Here is a 16665-nt window from a genome sequence, read left to right on the forward strand (position 1 = left end):
TAGTTTTAATGACGTATTACAGTTGGGGTCAAATATATTGGCACTCTTGCATGATTCACTATTTCTTCGAGAATAAGTTGAAATTTTAGAAACGTAAAATTCATTTGAATTTGGTTGGAGGCAATGATTGTCATTTAGTGTGCAAATGATCTAACCTGTGGTGCGTTGTGGGTAACTACAGGGTAAAAAGGAGCTCTTCAACCAGTTTTAAAAAACAGGAAACGGAACATTCTCCTAGGGTGCCAATATATCAGACCGAATCTGTTTATGTTTAGGGAATCAACCGCAGCCAGCCAACGTAAAGGTAGAATTATTAAAGTATGCATCCCAATTGGCACCCCATTCCCTTTATAGGGCACTACACTATGGGTTGTGGTCAAAAGTAGTGCACTATGTAGGGAATTTTCAGGTCGTGTTGTGTACAGTATACAGTACAATGACAGAAATGTTTTTTTTTTTTTTTTTGTATTGGTGATTTTCTTCTGAAGTTATATTATACTGTAGATGTTAAATTAATACAATACATTTCCACTCATTCCATGTCCTTTATTTTATTTTGTTCTTAATTATACAATGAGTGGGTCTAATCCTGAATGGTGATTGGTTAAAACGGCATTCCAGCTGGTGTCTATTCCACAACGTACCACCGGCTAAATCTATGACGTTAAAAATGCCTATTTACTCTGGTCCATCTGACTGCGCAATCCACTGTCTCATCAGCCCAGCCAGGCAATTTATTAACTTGATCTCCACTATAAAAAGCATCTAGACGTTATCTCACATTTCTTTCAAACTAACATTTAGTTTTCAGCAGCAGAGATTTTTATAAACCTGCTGTCTGTCTCTCCGACATTTGCAACATTGTTTCAATATTCAAATTTGATCTCCAGCTGTCCCATAGTAATGAACATGTCGGCAGTCGGGACGAGACAGACAGACAGACAGACAGACAGACAGACAGACAGGCAGCTTTTCTCAGCGAATCGAAATCATGAATCAGCATCATTTTTATGGATATATATACAAAGAACTATCAATAGAAAAACGGGTCAAACGAAACGAAGTGCAGCTAGTTTGCAGTCTTTCCAGCTTCAGTTTGAATTTATTGTGTTCAGCTGTGTTGTTGGCTGTGTTGTTAGCTGTGTTATTGGCTAGCTCCTCTGAACAACAGTGTCCTGATGAGAGAGCACATTTTCTATGCCAGGCGAACTCGTGCATCATTAGCTCATTGTTTTTTGGATGTATCCTAATAAATATCACTAGAAAACAACGTAAAAACATGCAAATGCAGCTACTTTGCAGTTATTCTGGCTGCACTGTTTGACGGGACTGTAAGTTAGCGGTAGTTGACTAGCTAGAAAGCAAGGGATAAGAGCGTTGCCAGCCAGTGTGGGACATTTAGAACGAACGACTGGTTCTCATCCATAGATGCAGAACAAAAAAGACTGAACGACTGGGCCACCGAACTGATAGAACGAATGACCAGACGGCTTGGGTAGCAACCCTAGATTTGTGTCGGGACTATATCTTATATCTATATAAATTAATCAAAATAAAGTTTTTATTAAAATATGTCAATCATTATTTGAATATGTTGGTAACTTGTTATATAAAACTGATAATGCCCTCAAAGCCCGTGTTTGGAGGATATATTGGCTCGGTTTTGCGGGCCCTTTCGGGCCAAACAACACCCATGACTATATATTTTCTAAACACCGGCTTCGAGGGCATTATCATTTAAACAGTTGGCCTGACTAGAGGACTAGACAGTGGGGTTATGAAAAGGTAACCATTAGCCTGACTAGAGGACTAGACAGTGGGGTTATGAAAAGGTAACCATTAGCCTGACTAGAGGACTAGACAGTGGGGTTATGAAAAGGTAACCATTAGCCTGACTAGAGGACTAGACAGTGGGGTTATGAAAAGGTAACCATTAGCCTGACTAGAGGACTAGACAGTGGGGTTATGAAAAGGTAACCATTAGCCTGACTAGAGGACTAGACAGTGGGGTTATGAAAAGGTAACGTGAGTGTTCACTAGAGAGTACAGAGAAGTGCTCCGATCATTTCCTTGTCCTAACGTTAGGGAGTATCATTCCAGAACCATTGTTCAAGGTCACTGAACATCCTGATGCCTTTAAATGGAAAGGAACACCAAGACCTTGCCAACTAACCACTAGAAGCCCAAATACCTCGGTGATGAGTTTCTTCTCTTCTCTTCTTCCCTCTTTTCTGTTCACTTTGACAAAGTCTTGTGTTGAAGTTGAAGCAATCTCCTCTTCTCTGTTTTGCACTTTTCAAAAAAACAGTTTTACTGTAGTAGATATTAGGTAAACAACGTGCCAATTGAAAATCTTTTACTTTCATGATCCCTATATTTATTTCGCAGTTTGACTGAAGAGAAATAATAAAAACATTCTGTTGTACACAAGTTACATATTTATTACTTGAGTCGTCTTTAGTTTTTTTTTGTGACAGTACAAAATTAAATATCAAACACCATCTTTAATAAAAAATAGAATCGGAGGTTACGTCCCAAATGGCACCTTCTTCCCTTCATAGTGCACCTCTTTTGACCAGGGTACATAGGGCTCCTGTCTAAAGTAGTACACTATATAGGGCATAGGGTCCATAGGGCTCTGGTCTAATGTAATGCACTATATAGGGCATAGGGTCCATAGGGCTCTGGTCTAAAGTAGTGCACTATATAGGGCATAGGGCTCTGGCCTAAAGTAGTGCACTATATATAGGCTAAAGGGTGCAATTTGGGACGTTGGCCTCATATTATACATGTTTAGTCTGAGTTGATATAATTCACCGTTGACATTGCTAGTACACCAGTGTACTAGACTAGAGAGTAATATATCGGACATTAGACAAACATTCAGTATTCTAATTCATCATTTAGACGTAACGATACATTAAAACGAGTTAACTACGGCCCGGGATTCAAACCGATCGACGATATGGGTCGTATGCACCACTTAAAGGTAATTTCCCGTGTTCTCTACGAAACAACAGGAACTTCGGCTTTAAAATGTGCATAGCTGGATCGGATCGCATCCTGGCCCTTTAAGTGATCATTTCTTTCCATACACAGTGAAGATTTAAAGAAGGGTAAATACTTGAATAGTACCAAATAGAGGAAGAGCTCCTGGATGTGTGACATGCAGGTACCATATAGTTAAACAAAAGTGCACTTGAGTGATTTACTAGTTAAGAAAAACACTTGAGTGATTTACTAGTTAAGAAAATACATTCCCAAATGGAGCCCTATGAGTCCTGGTCAAAAGTATCACACCACATACTTAGTTGCAGGTACATTTTACATTTTTTTTTGTCATTTTAGCAGACGCTCTTATCCAGAGCAACTTACAGTAGTGAATGCATACATTTCATACCTTTTTTTTGTACTGGCACCCCAGTGGGAATCGAACCCACAACCCTGGCGTTGCACACACCATGCTGGCGTTGCAAACACCATGCTCTACCAACTGAGCCACAAGGATTGAATCCCTGAGCCAACTAGGTAAAAAACACCTGTCGATGTCCCCTTGAAGCAAGGCGCTCTGGGTAAGAGCGTCTGATAAATGACTAAACTGAGAATGTGGGATGCATTCCAACAACCACAGCTGATAGGAGCTGACAGCTAAGGTGCACTGACTATTTCACATTAAATAAACTGTCTATTGCCATAAACATTGAAATGTACAAAATCTAAATTTTGTTTAAAGATTCAGAAAGATGTGTTGGTTTGATCAAAGAAGAGAATCCTACCTGTCATCTAAACGAGACTGACGTAATACTGGAAGTGAATTAGTACCACAACACTGAAGACAGGCAAACAGCAGGTCTATGGGTAACACACCTGTATATCTTTACACCTGTGGGTATTTATTAGTAGGATTTAGTCCAATCACGCTATGCACCTTTTTAAAGGTGATGTTCTAGCTTTCGCTGAGACGGCGCTCACAGTAAACCTGTCAGCTCGGTCAGATAATTCACTTTTATTTGGTGCATAGCCGACAAAATCGCAATTGAATCCTGGACGTTTATTATTATTATATTATTACTATTATATTATACTGAACAAAAATATAAACGTAACATGCAGTTCATATGAGGAAATCAATGAATTGAAATGAATTCATTAGGCAGTAATCTATGTGCTTTCACCCATGGAATTAGCTGTTAGGGGTTCAAAGGTTAAAGGGGGGTGGGATGACCTGAAATATGCTGCTTTTACAAACTGTTATGCTGTTTTCAAATGAAACACGATACCTTGCTCTTGTTAGAGAGGGACGAAGGGACGGATTGTTTCATACTCTCACCAGGGTCTTAAGTCTTGTTCTTTAGGTAAAAAACGTTTTCTTTTCGAACTCTGATATATTTGTGTGCCCGTAATACTAACTGGGGGTATAAGCATTGGACTGGGAATAGAGATATGCATCTGTTGGTCACAGATACCTTAAAAAATGGGCCTCTCGATGGGCCTCAGGTACTCGTCTCTGTATTTCTGTGCATTAAAATTGCCATCGATAAAATACAATTGTGTTCGTTGTACATAACTTATACCTGCCCATACCATAACCCCACTGCCACCAGGGGGCACTTTGTTCACAATGCTGACATCAGAAAACGCCATACACGTGGTCTGCGGTTGTGAGGCCGGTTGGACGTACTGACAAATTCTCTAAAGCAACGTTGGAGGCTTATGGTAGAGAAATTAACATTCAATTCTCTGGCAACAGCTCTGGTGGACATTCCTTCAGTCAGCATGCCATTTGCATGCTCCCTCAAACATTTTGACATCTGTGGCATTGTGTTGTGTGACAATACTGCACATTTTAGAGTGGCCTTTTAATGTCCCCCAGCACAAGGTGCACCTGTGTAATGATGCTGTTTAATCAGCATTCTTGATATGCCACACCTGTCAGGTGGATGGATTATCTTGGCAAAGGAGAAATGCTAAGGGATGTAAACACATTTGTACACAGAATTTAACAGAAAAACACATTTATGGGCGTATGAAACATTTCAAGGTTTCTTTTTTATTTCAGCTCATGAAACTTGGGACCAACACTTTACATGTTGAGTTTATATTTTTTGTTCAGTGTATATTATCAATCGTGTATGTTTTTACTGCATATCCCATCTGGAACATACAGTATTTCAACACTAACCTATAAGAATTGGACCAGCAGCATGACACGACCAGAAGTATTCATCTCGACAAGGGTGTAGATTTGGTAGGTAGGTAGGTAGGTAGGTATATCATTCAGGTGATAAAAACACACATCTACTCCTTCTACTGCATGTGAACTATGCTCAACGTTCCCATATCTACATTTCTGATCAATAGGGGAAAACTTGGCCTTCACAACAATCAATCAATCGCGTTACAGATTATCGTTACCATGGATACCATGAAATGATCAAGGTTCGGGTTGTTCAGGTCTTGGATCAGTCAGTTTGTTGTTAGAGATAAACCACATAGTTCTCAGGGATCAGGCCAGTCTTTCCCTGGAACGTTGCTTGGATCCAGCCAGGTTCAATAGATGGATACACTGAGGACGGAGAGACAAAGAGAGGACGTCTGTCAGTCAAAGAGAGGAGAGGGGTTCAATGAAACGTGGAGAGCAAACCACACTAGGCCTGAATAATTAGCATTAATGACAGATAAAACCACACTAGGCCTGAATAATTAGCATTAATGACAGATAAAACCACACTAGGCATGAATAATTAGCATTAATGACAGATAAAACCACACTAGGCCTGAATAATTAGCATTAATGACAGATAAAACCACACTAGGCCTGAATAATTAGCATTAATGACAGATCAAACCACACTAGGCCTGAATAATTAGCATTAATGACAGATCAACCCACACTAGGCCTGAATAATTAGCATTAATGACAGATAGAATAATTAGCATTAACGATCAAGAGAGCCTCCAGGTCAGTCTGTTATTTTTTAATTACCCACACTCCCCTCCCCTCTTTTCTCCTCTCCTCTCCTCCCTCTCCCCTCAGGTTCACCCCTCTCCTCCATCTCCTCTCCTCTCCTCTTCCCTCAGCCTCTCTCCTCTCTTCCCTCCCCCCCTTCCCTCAGCCTCACCCCTCTCCTCCATGTCCTCCCCTCTCCTCCCCCATCCCCTCAGCCTCTCTCCTCTTCCTTCAGCCTCTCTCTTTTCTCTTCCCTCCCCCCCTTCCCTCAGCCTCTCTCCTCTCCTCCCCTCCCCTCTACCCTCAGCCTCACCCCTCTCTCCACCCCCCCTCTTCCCCCTCGTATTTTATAGGGCATAGGGTGCCATTTGGAACGGGTCCTCTAAAACAGTAATATAACTGCTGCAGAGGATGCGTATGTTAACCTTATCTCTGCTGGCGTCTGCTAGTGTATGCTGGCTCTGTCAGCTGAACGGATGAGATCCAGCTAAGCTGCTCCACAGATTTCCATCACTACGAGGTTACTGTGACCTGCTGTAAGGCTGCTGTCCTGGGACTGAGCCAAACACATGGCAAGAGGCAAAAAAAACATCCCTCTGCTGCAAGGCTGGCTATCTGGGTGTTTAGAGAGAGGACAGGTAATAACATCCCTCTGCTGCAAGGCTGGCTATCTGGGTGTTTAGAGAGAGGACAGGTAATAACATCCCTCTGCTGCAAGGCTGGCTATCTGGGTGTTTAGAGAGAGGACAGGTAATAACATCCCTCTGCTGCAAGGCTGGCTATCTGGGTGTTTAGAGAGAGGAGAGGTAATAACATCCCTCTGCTGCAAGGCTGGCTATCTGGGTGTTTAGAGAGAGGACAGGTAATAACATCCCTCTGCTGCAAGGCTGGCTATCTGGGCGTTTAGAGAGAGGACAGGTAATAACATCCCTCTGCTGCAAGGCTGGCTATCTGGGGGTTTAGAGAGTAATAACATCCCTCTGCTGCAAGGCTGGCTATCTGGGTGTTTAGAGAGAGGATAGGTAATAACATCCCTCTGCTGCAAGGCTGGCTATCTGGGTGTTTAGAGAGTAATAACATCCCTCTGCTGCAAGGCTGGCTATCTGGGTGTTTAGAGAGAGGATAGGTAATAACATCCCTCTGCTGCAAGGCTGGCTATCTGGGCGTTTAGAGAGTAATAACATCCCTCTGCTGCAAGGCTGGCTATCTGGGTGTTTAGAGAGTAATAACATCCCTCTGCTGCAAGGCTGGCTATCTGGGTGTTTAGAGAGAGGACAGGTAATAACATCCCTCTGCTGCAAGGCTGGCTATCTGGGCGTTTAGAGAGTAATAACATCCCTCTGCTGCAAGGCTGGCTATCTGGGTGTTTAGAGAGTAATAACATCCCTCTGCTGCAAGGCTGGCTATCTGGGTGTTTAGAGAGAGGAGAGGTAATAACATCCCTCTGCTGGAAGGCTGGCTATCTGGGTGTTTAGAGAGAGGATAGGTAATAACATCCCTCTGCTGCAAGGCTGGCTATCTGGGTGTTTAGAGAGTAATAACATCCCTCTGCTGCAAGGCTGGCTATCTGGGTGTTTAGAGAGAGGATAGGTAATAATATCCCTCTGCTGCAAGGCTGGCTATCTGGGCGTTTAGAGAGTAATAACATCCCTCTGCTGCAAGGCTGGCTATCTGGGTGTTTAGAGAGTAATAACATCCCTATGCTGCAAGGCTGGCTATCTGGGTGTTTAGAGAGTAATAACATCCCTCTGCTGCAAGGCTGGCTATCTGGGTGTTTAGAGAGAGGACAGGTAATAACATCCCTCTGCTGCAAGGCTGGCTATCTGGGCATTTAGAGAGTAATAACATCCCTCTGCTGCAAGGCTGGCTATCTGGGTGTTTAGAGAGTAATAACATCCCTCTGCTGCAAGGCTGGCTATCTGGGTGTTTAGAGAGAGGAGAGGTAATAACATCCCTCTGCTGCAAGGCTGGCTATCTGGGCGTTTAGAGAGAGGACAGGTAATAACATCCCTCTGCTGCAAGGCTGGCTATCTGGGCGTTTAGAACATCCCTCTGCTGCAAGGCTGGCTATCTGGGTGTTTAGAGAGAGGATAGGTAATAAAATCCCTCTGCTGCAAGGCTGGCTATCTGGGTGTTTAGAGAGAGGACAGGTAATAACATCCCTCTGCTGCAAGGCTGGCTATCTGGGCGTTTAGAGAGTAATAACATCCCTCTGCTGCAAGGCTGGCTATCTGGGTGTTCAGAGAGAGGATAGGTAATAACATCCCTCTGCTGCAAGGCTGGCTATCTGGGCGTTTAGAGAGTAATAACATCCCTCTGCTGCAAGGCTGGCTATCTGGGTGTTTAGAGAGAGGATAGGTAATAACATCCCTCTGCTGCAAGGCTGGCTATCTGGGTGTTTAGAGAGTAATAACATCCCTCTGCTGCAAAGCTGGCTATCTGGGCGTTTAGAGAGAGGAGAGGTAATAACATCCCTCTGCTGCAAGGCTGGCTATCTGGGCGTTTAGAGAGAGGATAGGTAATAACATCCCTCTGCTGCAAGGCTGGCTATCTGGGTGTTTAGAGAGAGGATAGGTAATAACATCCCTCTGCTGCAAGGCTGGCTATCTGGGTGTTTAGAGAGAGGATAGGTAATAACATCCCTCTGCTGCAATGCTGGCTATCTCGGTGTTTAGAGAGAGGATAGGTAATAACATCCCTCTGCTGCAAGGCTGGCTATCTGGGTGTTTAGAGAGAGGATAGGTAATAACATCCCTCTGCGGCAAGGCTGGCTATCTGGGCGTTTAGAGAGAGGATAGGTAATAACATCCCTCTGCTGCAAGGCTGGCTATCTGGGTGTTTAGAGAGTAATAACATCCCTCTGCTGCAAGGCTGGCTATCTGGGTGTTTAGAGAGTAATAACATCCCTCTGCTGCAAAGCTGGCTATCTGGGCGTTTAGAGAGAGGATAGGTAATAACATCCCTCTGCTGCAAGGCTGGCTATCTGGGTGTTTAGAGAGAGGATAGGTAATAACATCCCTCTGCTGCAAGGCTGGCTATCTGGGTGTTTAAAGAGAGGATAGGTAATAACATCCCTCTGCTGCAAGGCTGGCTATCTGGGTGATTAGAGAGAGGAGAGGTAATAACATCCCTCTGCTGCAAGGCTGGCTATCTGGGCGTTTAGAGAGAGGATAGGTAATAACATCCCTCTGCTGCAAGGCTGGCTATCTGGGCGTTTAGAGAGTAATAACATCCCTCTGCTGCAATGCTGGCTATCTGGGTGTTTAGAGAGAGGATAGGTAATAACATCCCTCTGCTGCAAGGCTGGCTATCTGGGTGTTTAGAGAGAGGATAGGTAATAACATCCCTCTGCGGCAAGGCTGGCTATCTGGGCGTTTAGAGAGAGGATAGGTAATAACATCCCTCTGCTGCAAGGCTGGCTATCTGGGTGTTTAGAGAGTAATAACATCCCTCTGCTGCAAGGCTGGCTATCTGGGTGTTTAGAGAGTAATAACATCCCTCTGCTGCAAAGCTGGCTATCTGGGCGTTTAGAGAGAGGATAGGTAATAACATCCCTCTGCTGCAAGGCTGGCTATCTGGGTGTTTAGAGAGAGGATAGGTAATAACATCCCTCTGCTGCAAGGCTGGCTATCTGGGTGTTTAAAGAGAGGATAGGTAATAACATCCCTCTGCTGCAAGGCTGGCTATCTGGGTGATTAGAGAGAGGAGAGGTAATAACATCCCTCTGCTGCAAGGCTGGCTATCTGGGCGTTTAGAGAGAGGATAGGTAATAACATCCCTCTGCTGCAAGGCTGGCTATCTGGGCGTTTAGAGAGTAATAACATCCCTCTGCTGCAAGGCTGGCTATCTGGGTGGTTAGAGAGAGGATAGGTAATAACATCCCTCTGCTGCAAGGCTGGCTATCTGGGTGTTTAGAGAGAGGATAGGTAATAACATCCCTCTGCGGCAAGGCTGGCTATCTGGGCGTTTAGAGAGAGGATAGGTAATAACATCCCTCTGCTGCAAGGCTGGCTATCTGGGTGTTTAGAGAGTAATAACATCCCTCTGCTGCAAGGCTGGCTATCTGGGTGTTTAGAGAGTAATAACATCCCTCTGCTGCAAAGCTGGCTATCTGGGCGTTTAGAGAGAGGATAGGTAATAACATCCCTCTGCTGCAAGGCTGGCTATCTGGGTGTTTAGAGAGAGGATAGGTAATAACATCCCTCTGCTGCAAGGCTGGCTATCTGGGTGTTTAAAGAGAGGATAGGTAATAACATCCCTCTGCTGCAAGGCTGGCTATCTGGGTGATTAGAGAGAGGAGAGGTAATAACATCCCTCTGCTGCAAGGCTGGCTATCTGGGCGTTTAGAGAGAGGATAGGTAATAACATCCCTCTGCTGCAAGGCTGGCTATCTGGGCGTTTAGAGAGTAATAACATCCCTCTGCTGCAAGGCTGGCTATCTGGGTGTTTAGAGAGAGGATAGGTAATAACATCCCTCTGCTGCAAGGCTGGCTATCTGGGCGTTTAGAGAGAGGATAGGTAATAACATCCCTCTGCTGCAAGGCTGGCTATCTGGGTGTTTAGAGAGTAATAACATCCCTCTGCTGCAAGGCTGGCTATCTGGGTGTTTAGAGAGTAATAACATCCCTCTGCTGCAAGGCTGGCTATCTGGGCGTTTAGAGAGAGGACAGGTAATAACATCCCTCTGCTGCAAGGCTGGCTATCTGGGTGTTTAGAGAGAGGAGAGGTAATGCAATCCCTCTGCTGCAAGGCTGGCTATCTGGGCGTTTAGAGAGAGGAGAGGTAATAACATCCCTCTGCTGCAAGGCTGGCTATCTGGGCGTTTAGAGAGTAATAACATCCCTCTGCTGCAAGGCTGGCTATCTGGGTGTTTAGAGAGTAATAACATCCCTCTGCTGCAAGGCTGGCTATCTGGGCGTTTAGAGAGTAATAACATCCCTCTGCTGCAAGGCTGGCTATCTGGGCGTTTAGAGAGTAATAACATCCCTCTGCTGCAAGGCTGGCTATCTGGGTGTTTAGAGAGAGGACAGGTAATAACATCCCTCTGCTGCAAGGCTGGCTATCTGGGCGTTTAGAGAGTAATAACATCCCTCTGCTGCAAGGCTGGCTATCTGGGCATTTAGAGAGTAATAACATCCCTCTGCTGCAAGGCTGGCTATCTGGGTGTTTAGAGAGAGGATAGGTAATAACATCCCTCTGCTGCAAGGCTGGCTATCTGGGTGTTTAGAGAGTAATAACATCCCTCTGCTGCAAGGCTGGCTATCTGGGTGTTTAGAGAGAGGACAGGTAATAACATCCCTCTGCTGCAAGGCTGGCTATCTGGGCGATTAGAGAGAGGATAGCGTCAAGCTAAAAGCAAGGTCGTTATGCTTCCACTGTCTGTACACACACAACGCTGGGAAACTGCCAAGTTATAACTGAGGCCTACCAAGTTGGGGTGGACCCTGTCTGTATGCAGGTACAGACAGACTAGAGATGCTTCCTTCTATAGACCAGACTTGGGTACATTACATAGCTGAGGCATATCTGCTGTATACAGGAACAGATGGACCCATTCTGTTTAACAGTAGACACAGTCCATTAGCTGTCTCTCTGTGTGTGTGTGTGTGTGTGTGTTAACTTGAGTGAGTGTCTTACCGTTTGAGAAGAGAGCCCCTTGTGGGAAGCTGAGCTCATGGCTGTGTTCTGCCTCACAGGAGTACATGGCCTTGGCATCTCTGGAACCAACACAGGAGACATTACAAAGTCAACAGACATACTGTACATCTATGGCATTGGTGTCTCTATGGATATGGACGAACAGAGGGATAAAGACAGACAGATACATCTCTATAAAGATGGATGGAGGGATAAAGACAGACACATGACACAGTTAAATATCTCTGCAGCAACACACGATAAATGAAACACACAGGAGACATACGACGACAGGTGAATAACAGGTGAATAACAGGTAAATAACAGGTGAATAACAGGTGAATAACAGGTGAATAACAGGTGAATAACAGGTGAATAACAGGTGAATAACAGGTGAATAACAGGTGAATAACAGGTGAATAACAGGTGAATAGCAGGTGAATAACAGGTGAATAACAGGTGAATAACAGGTGAATAACAGGTGAATAACAGGTGAATAACAGGTGAATAACAGGTGAATAGCAGGTGAATAGCAGGTGAATAGCAGGTGAATAACAGGTGAATAACAGGTGTATAACAGGTGTATAACAGGTAAATAACAGGTGAATAACAGGTGAATAACAGGTGAATAACAGGTGAATAACAGGTGAATAGCAGGTGAATAGCAGGTGAATAACAGGTGAATAACAGGTGTATAACAGGTGTATAACAGGTAAATAACAGGTGAATAACAGGTGAATAACAGGTGAATAGCAGGTGAATAACAGGTGAATAACAGGTAAATAACAGGTAAATAACACAATGAACAGATTGAAGAATGAGGAATCAGAATTAATGCACAATTGAACGTGTTTTAAATGTAGGTTACACCACCAATTGGAGGAGAGAGTAGCCTGTATATTGTGTAGGTCAGACATATTGGGATAAAATAGATATTGGCATTCTACCTTCCAACAGGTGTGGTCTGCGCCGCTGAAGGGCAGTTTTCAAACAGCATGGCTCTTGCAGCAACCCTGAAACACAGACAGGAAAAATTCATTCCCATTTGCTTATTATCTCTCAAATCCATATACCAATGGCCTGAAATCTCATACTAATTACTTGCAAGGGTGTGAATTATTTTATGTTCAAAAGATCGTCTTGAGTCACTTTGACCCTGCACACAGGGGTGAGTGCACTTTCATTCAGAGCGGCCAGTGTTCCTCATTTTTAAAGTGTGAAGTCACAGCATGTCTTATTGTTAAGTGTGAAGTCACAGCATTACACAATAAGACACACAATAGGGGAGGCTTCCTTCCCTTCCGTTACCAGAAGCAGGCAAGCAGGCAGGCGGCCACCCTTCCCCTCCCCTTCCTCTGCCTTCCCCTCCAAGGTGCAGAACCAGCTCTCGACCCACTGAAGACGAGGAGAGGAGGCCCTTATCCTACAGGACAACTGAAGACGAGGAGAGGAGGCCCTTATCCTACAGGACAACTGAAGACGAGGAGAGGAGGCCCTTATCCTACAGGACAACTGAAGACGAGGAGAGGAGGCCCTTATCCTACAGGACAACTGAAGACGAGGAGAGGAGGCCCTTATCCTACAGGACAACTGAAGACGAGGAGAGGAGGCCCTTATCCTACAGGACAACTGAAGACGAGGAGAGGAGGCCCTTATCCTACAGGACAACTGAAGACGAGGAGAGGAGGCCCTTATCCTACAGGACAACTGAAGACGAGGAGAGGAGGCCCTTATCCTACAGGACAACTGAAGACGAGGAGAGGAGGCCCTTATCCTACAGGACAACTGAAGACGAGGAGAGGAGGCCCTTATCCTACAGGACAACTGAAGACGAGGAGAGGAGGCCCTTATCCTACAGGACAACTGAAGACGAGGGAGAGGAGGCCCTTATCCTACAGGACAACTGAAGACGAGGAGAGGAGGCCCTTATCCTACAGGACAACTGAAGACGAGGAGAGGAGGCCCTTATCCTACAGGACAACTGAAGACGAGGAGAGGAGACCCTTATCCTACAGGACAACTGAAGACGGAGGAGAGGGGGCCCTTATCCTACAGGACAACTGAAGACGAGGAGAGGAGGCCCTTATCCTACAGGACAACTGAAGACGAGGAGAGGAGACCCTTATCCTACAGGACAACTGAAGACGAGGAGAGGGGGGCCCTTAGGAGGTGCCTGAGGAAGGCCCACAGCATCATCAGGGATGCCAACCAGCCCAGCCACGAGCTGTTCTCTTCCTTACCATGGGGCAGACGGTATCGAAGCATGAGGTTTTACATCAACAGGCTCAGACACTGTTTCAATGTACAAGCCATCAGACTGCTGAACACTTCCCTGTGTCCCTCCCCGTGTCCCTCCCCGTGTCCCTCCCCGTGTCTCTCCCCTGTGTCCCTCCCGTGTCCCTCCCGTGTCCCTCCCCGTGTCCCTCCCCGTGTCCCTCCCCTGTGTCCCTCCCGTGTCCCTCCCTGTGTCCCTCCCCGTGTCCCTCCCCGTGTCCCTCCCCGTGTCTCTCCCCGTGTCCCTCCCCGTGTCCCTCCCCGTGTCCCTCCCCGTGTCCTTACCCGTGTCCCTCCCCGTGTCCCTCCCGTGTCCCTCCCCGTGTCCCTCCCCGTGTCCCTCCCCGTGTCCCTCCCCGTGTCCCTCCCCGTGTCCCTCCCCTGTGTCCCTCCCCGTGTCCCTCCCCGTGTCTCTCCCCGTGTCCCTCCCCGTGTCCCTCCCCTGTGTCCCTCCCCGTGTCCCTCCCCTGTGTCCCTCCCCGTGTCTCTCCCCGTGTCCCTCCCCGTGTCCCTCCCCGTGTCCCTCCCCGTGTCCTTCCCGGTGTCCCTCCCTGTGTCCCTCCCCTGTGTCCCTCCCCGTGTCCCTCCCCTGTGTCTCTCCCCGTGTCCCTCCCCGTGTCCCTCCCCGTGTCCTTACCCGTGTCCCTCCCCGTGTCCCTCCCCGTGTCCCTCCCCGTGTCCCTCCCCGTGTCCCTCCCCGTGCTCTCCCCGGTCCCCCCGTGTCCCTCCCCGTGTCCCTCCCCGTGTCCCTCCCCGTGTCCCTCCCCGTGAGAGAGAGTGAAAGAGGGAGAAGAAAGAGAGAGAGGGGGAGAGTGGAGAGCTGCTGGGTCACATCAACCCAGAACGCAGAACGGCTGACTCTCCAACCGATAGGAAAAACACATAAATCTCACAACACACACACACACACACACACATCCCCCACACACACACACACACACACACACACACACACACACACACACACACACACACACACACACACACACACACACACACACAGCAGGAGGAGGAAGGTTCACAGTAAGATCTGTCCTGCAGAAAAAAACGGTGTTTTAAGGGCTGTTTACGGGGGGGGGGGGGGGTGTGTGCGTGTGTGGATTGTAGTAGTGTGTGTGTGTGTGTATTGTAGTAGTGTGTGTGTGTGTGTATTGTAGTAGTGTGTGTGTGTGTATTGTAGTAGTGTGTGTGTGTGTGTATTGTAGTAGTGTGTGTGTGTGTGTGTGTGTATTGTAGTAGTGTGTGTGTGTGTGTATTGTAGTAGTGTGTGTGTGTGTATTGTAGTAGTGTGTGTGTGTGTGCATTGTAGTAGTGTGTGTGTGTGTGTGTGTGTGTGTATTGTAGTAGTGTGTGTGTGTGTGTATTGTAGTAGTGTGTGTGTGTGTGTGTGTATTGTAGTAGTGTGTGTGTGTGTGTGTGTGTGTATTGTAGTAGTGTGTGTGTGTGTATTGTAGTAGTGTGTGTGTGTGTGTGTGTGTGTGTGTATTGTAGTAGTGTGTGTGTGTATTGTAGTAGTGTGTGTGTGTGTATTGTAGTAGTGTGTGTGTGTGTGTATTGTAGCAGTGTGTGTGTGTGTGTATTGTAGCAGTGTGTGTGTGTGTGTATTGTAGCAGTGTGTGTGTGTGTGTATTGTAGCAGTGTGTGTGTGTGTGTGTATTGTAGCAGTGTGTGTGTGTGTGTATTGTAGTAGTGTGTGTGTGTGTGTGTGTATTGTAGTAGTGTGTGTGTGTGTGTATTGTAGTAGTGTGTGTGTGTGTGTATTGTAGCAGTGTGTGTGTGTGTGTGTATTGTAGCAGTGTGTGTGTGTGTGTATTGTAGCAGTGTGTGTGTGTGTGTATTGTAGCAGTGTGTGTGTGTGTGTGTATTGTAGCAGTGTGTGTGTGTGTGTATTGTAGCAGTGTGTGTGTGTGTGTATTGTAGTAGTGTGTGTGTGTGTATTGTAGCAGTGTGTGTGTGTGTATTGTAGCAGTGTGTGTGTGTGTGTATTGTAGTAGTGTGTGTGTGTGTGTATTGTAGCAGTGTGTGTGTGTGTGTATTGTAGCAGTGTGTGTGTGTGTGTATTGTAGCAGTGTGTGTGTGTGTGTGTATTGTAGCAGTGTGTGTGTGTGTGTGTATTGTAGCAGTGTGTGTGTGTGTGTATTGTAGCAGTGTGTGTGTGTGTGTATTGTAGCAGTGTGTGTGTGGGTGTGTATTGTAGCAGTGTGTGTGTGGGTGTGTATTGTAGCAGTGTGTGTGTGGTGTGTATTGTAGCAGTGTGTGTGTGTGTGTATTGTAGCAGTGTGTGTGTGTGTGTATTGTAGCAGTGTGTGTGTGTGTGTATTGTAGCAGTGTGTGTGTGTGTGTATTGTAGCAGTGTGTGTGTGTGTGTATTGTAGCAGTGTGTGTGTGTGTGTATTGTAGCAGTGTGTGTGTGTGTGTATTGTAGCAGTGTGTGTGTGTGTGTATTGTAGCAGTGTGTGTGTGTGTGTATTGTAGCAGTGTGTGTGTGTGTGTGTATTGTAGCAGTGTGTGTGTGTGTGTATTGTAGCAGTGTGTGTGTGTGTGTGTATTGTAGCAGTGTGTGTGTGTGTGTGTATTGTAGCAGTGTGTGTGTGTGTGTATTGTAGCAGTGTGTGTGTGTGTGTATTGTAGCAGTGTGTGTGTGTGTGTGTATTGTAGCAGTGTGTGTGTGTGTGTATTGTAGCAGTGTGTGTGTGTGTGTATTGTAGCAGTGTGTGTGTGTGTGTATTGTAGCAGTGTGTGTGTGTGTGTATTGTAGCAGTGTGTGTGTGTGTGTGTATTGTAGCAGTGTGTGTGTGTGTGTA

The 16665-nt window shown here is 46.0% G+C and overlaps 1 protein-coding gene across 2 annotated transcripts in view; it reads right to left on the bottom strand.

Annotated features, from left to right (window-relative positions):
• Positions 1-5015: 5015 nt before the first annotated feature.
• Positions 5016-16665, bottom strand: part of arhgap42b (Rho GTPase activating protein 42b) — a 235189-nt gene continuing 223539 nt past the window's right edge. For both annotated transcript variants that reach the window (XM_045704171.2, XM_045704173.2), the window contains 3 exons: positions 12535-12600; positions 11588-11667; positions 5016-5566 (listed from right to left, as the gene is read on the bottom strand). In XM_045704171.2, coding sequence (XP_045560127.2) covers positions 5478-5566; positions 11588-11667; positions 12535-12600 — 235 coding nt within the window. In that variant the 3' untranslated portion in view covers positions 5016-5477. The remainder of the gene's footprint in view (positions 5567-11587; positions 11668-12534; positions 12601-16665) is intronic.

This window comes from Salmo salar, chromosome 20 (assembly GCF_965601325.2).
Source record: "Salmo salar chromosome 20, fSalSal1, whole genome shotgun sequence".
Taxonomy (NCBI): Eukaryota; Metazoa; Chordata; class Actinopteri; order Salmoniformes; family Salmonidae; genus Salmo; species Salmo salar.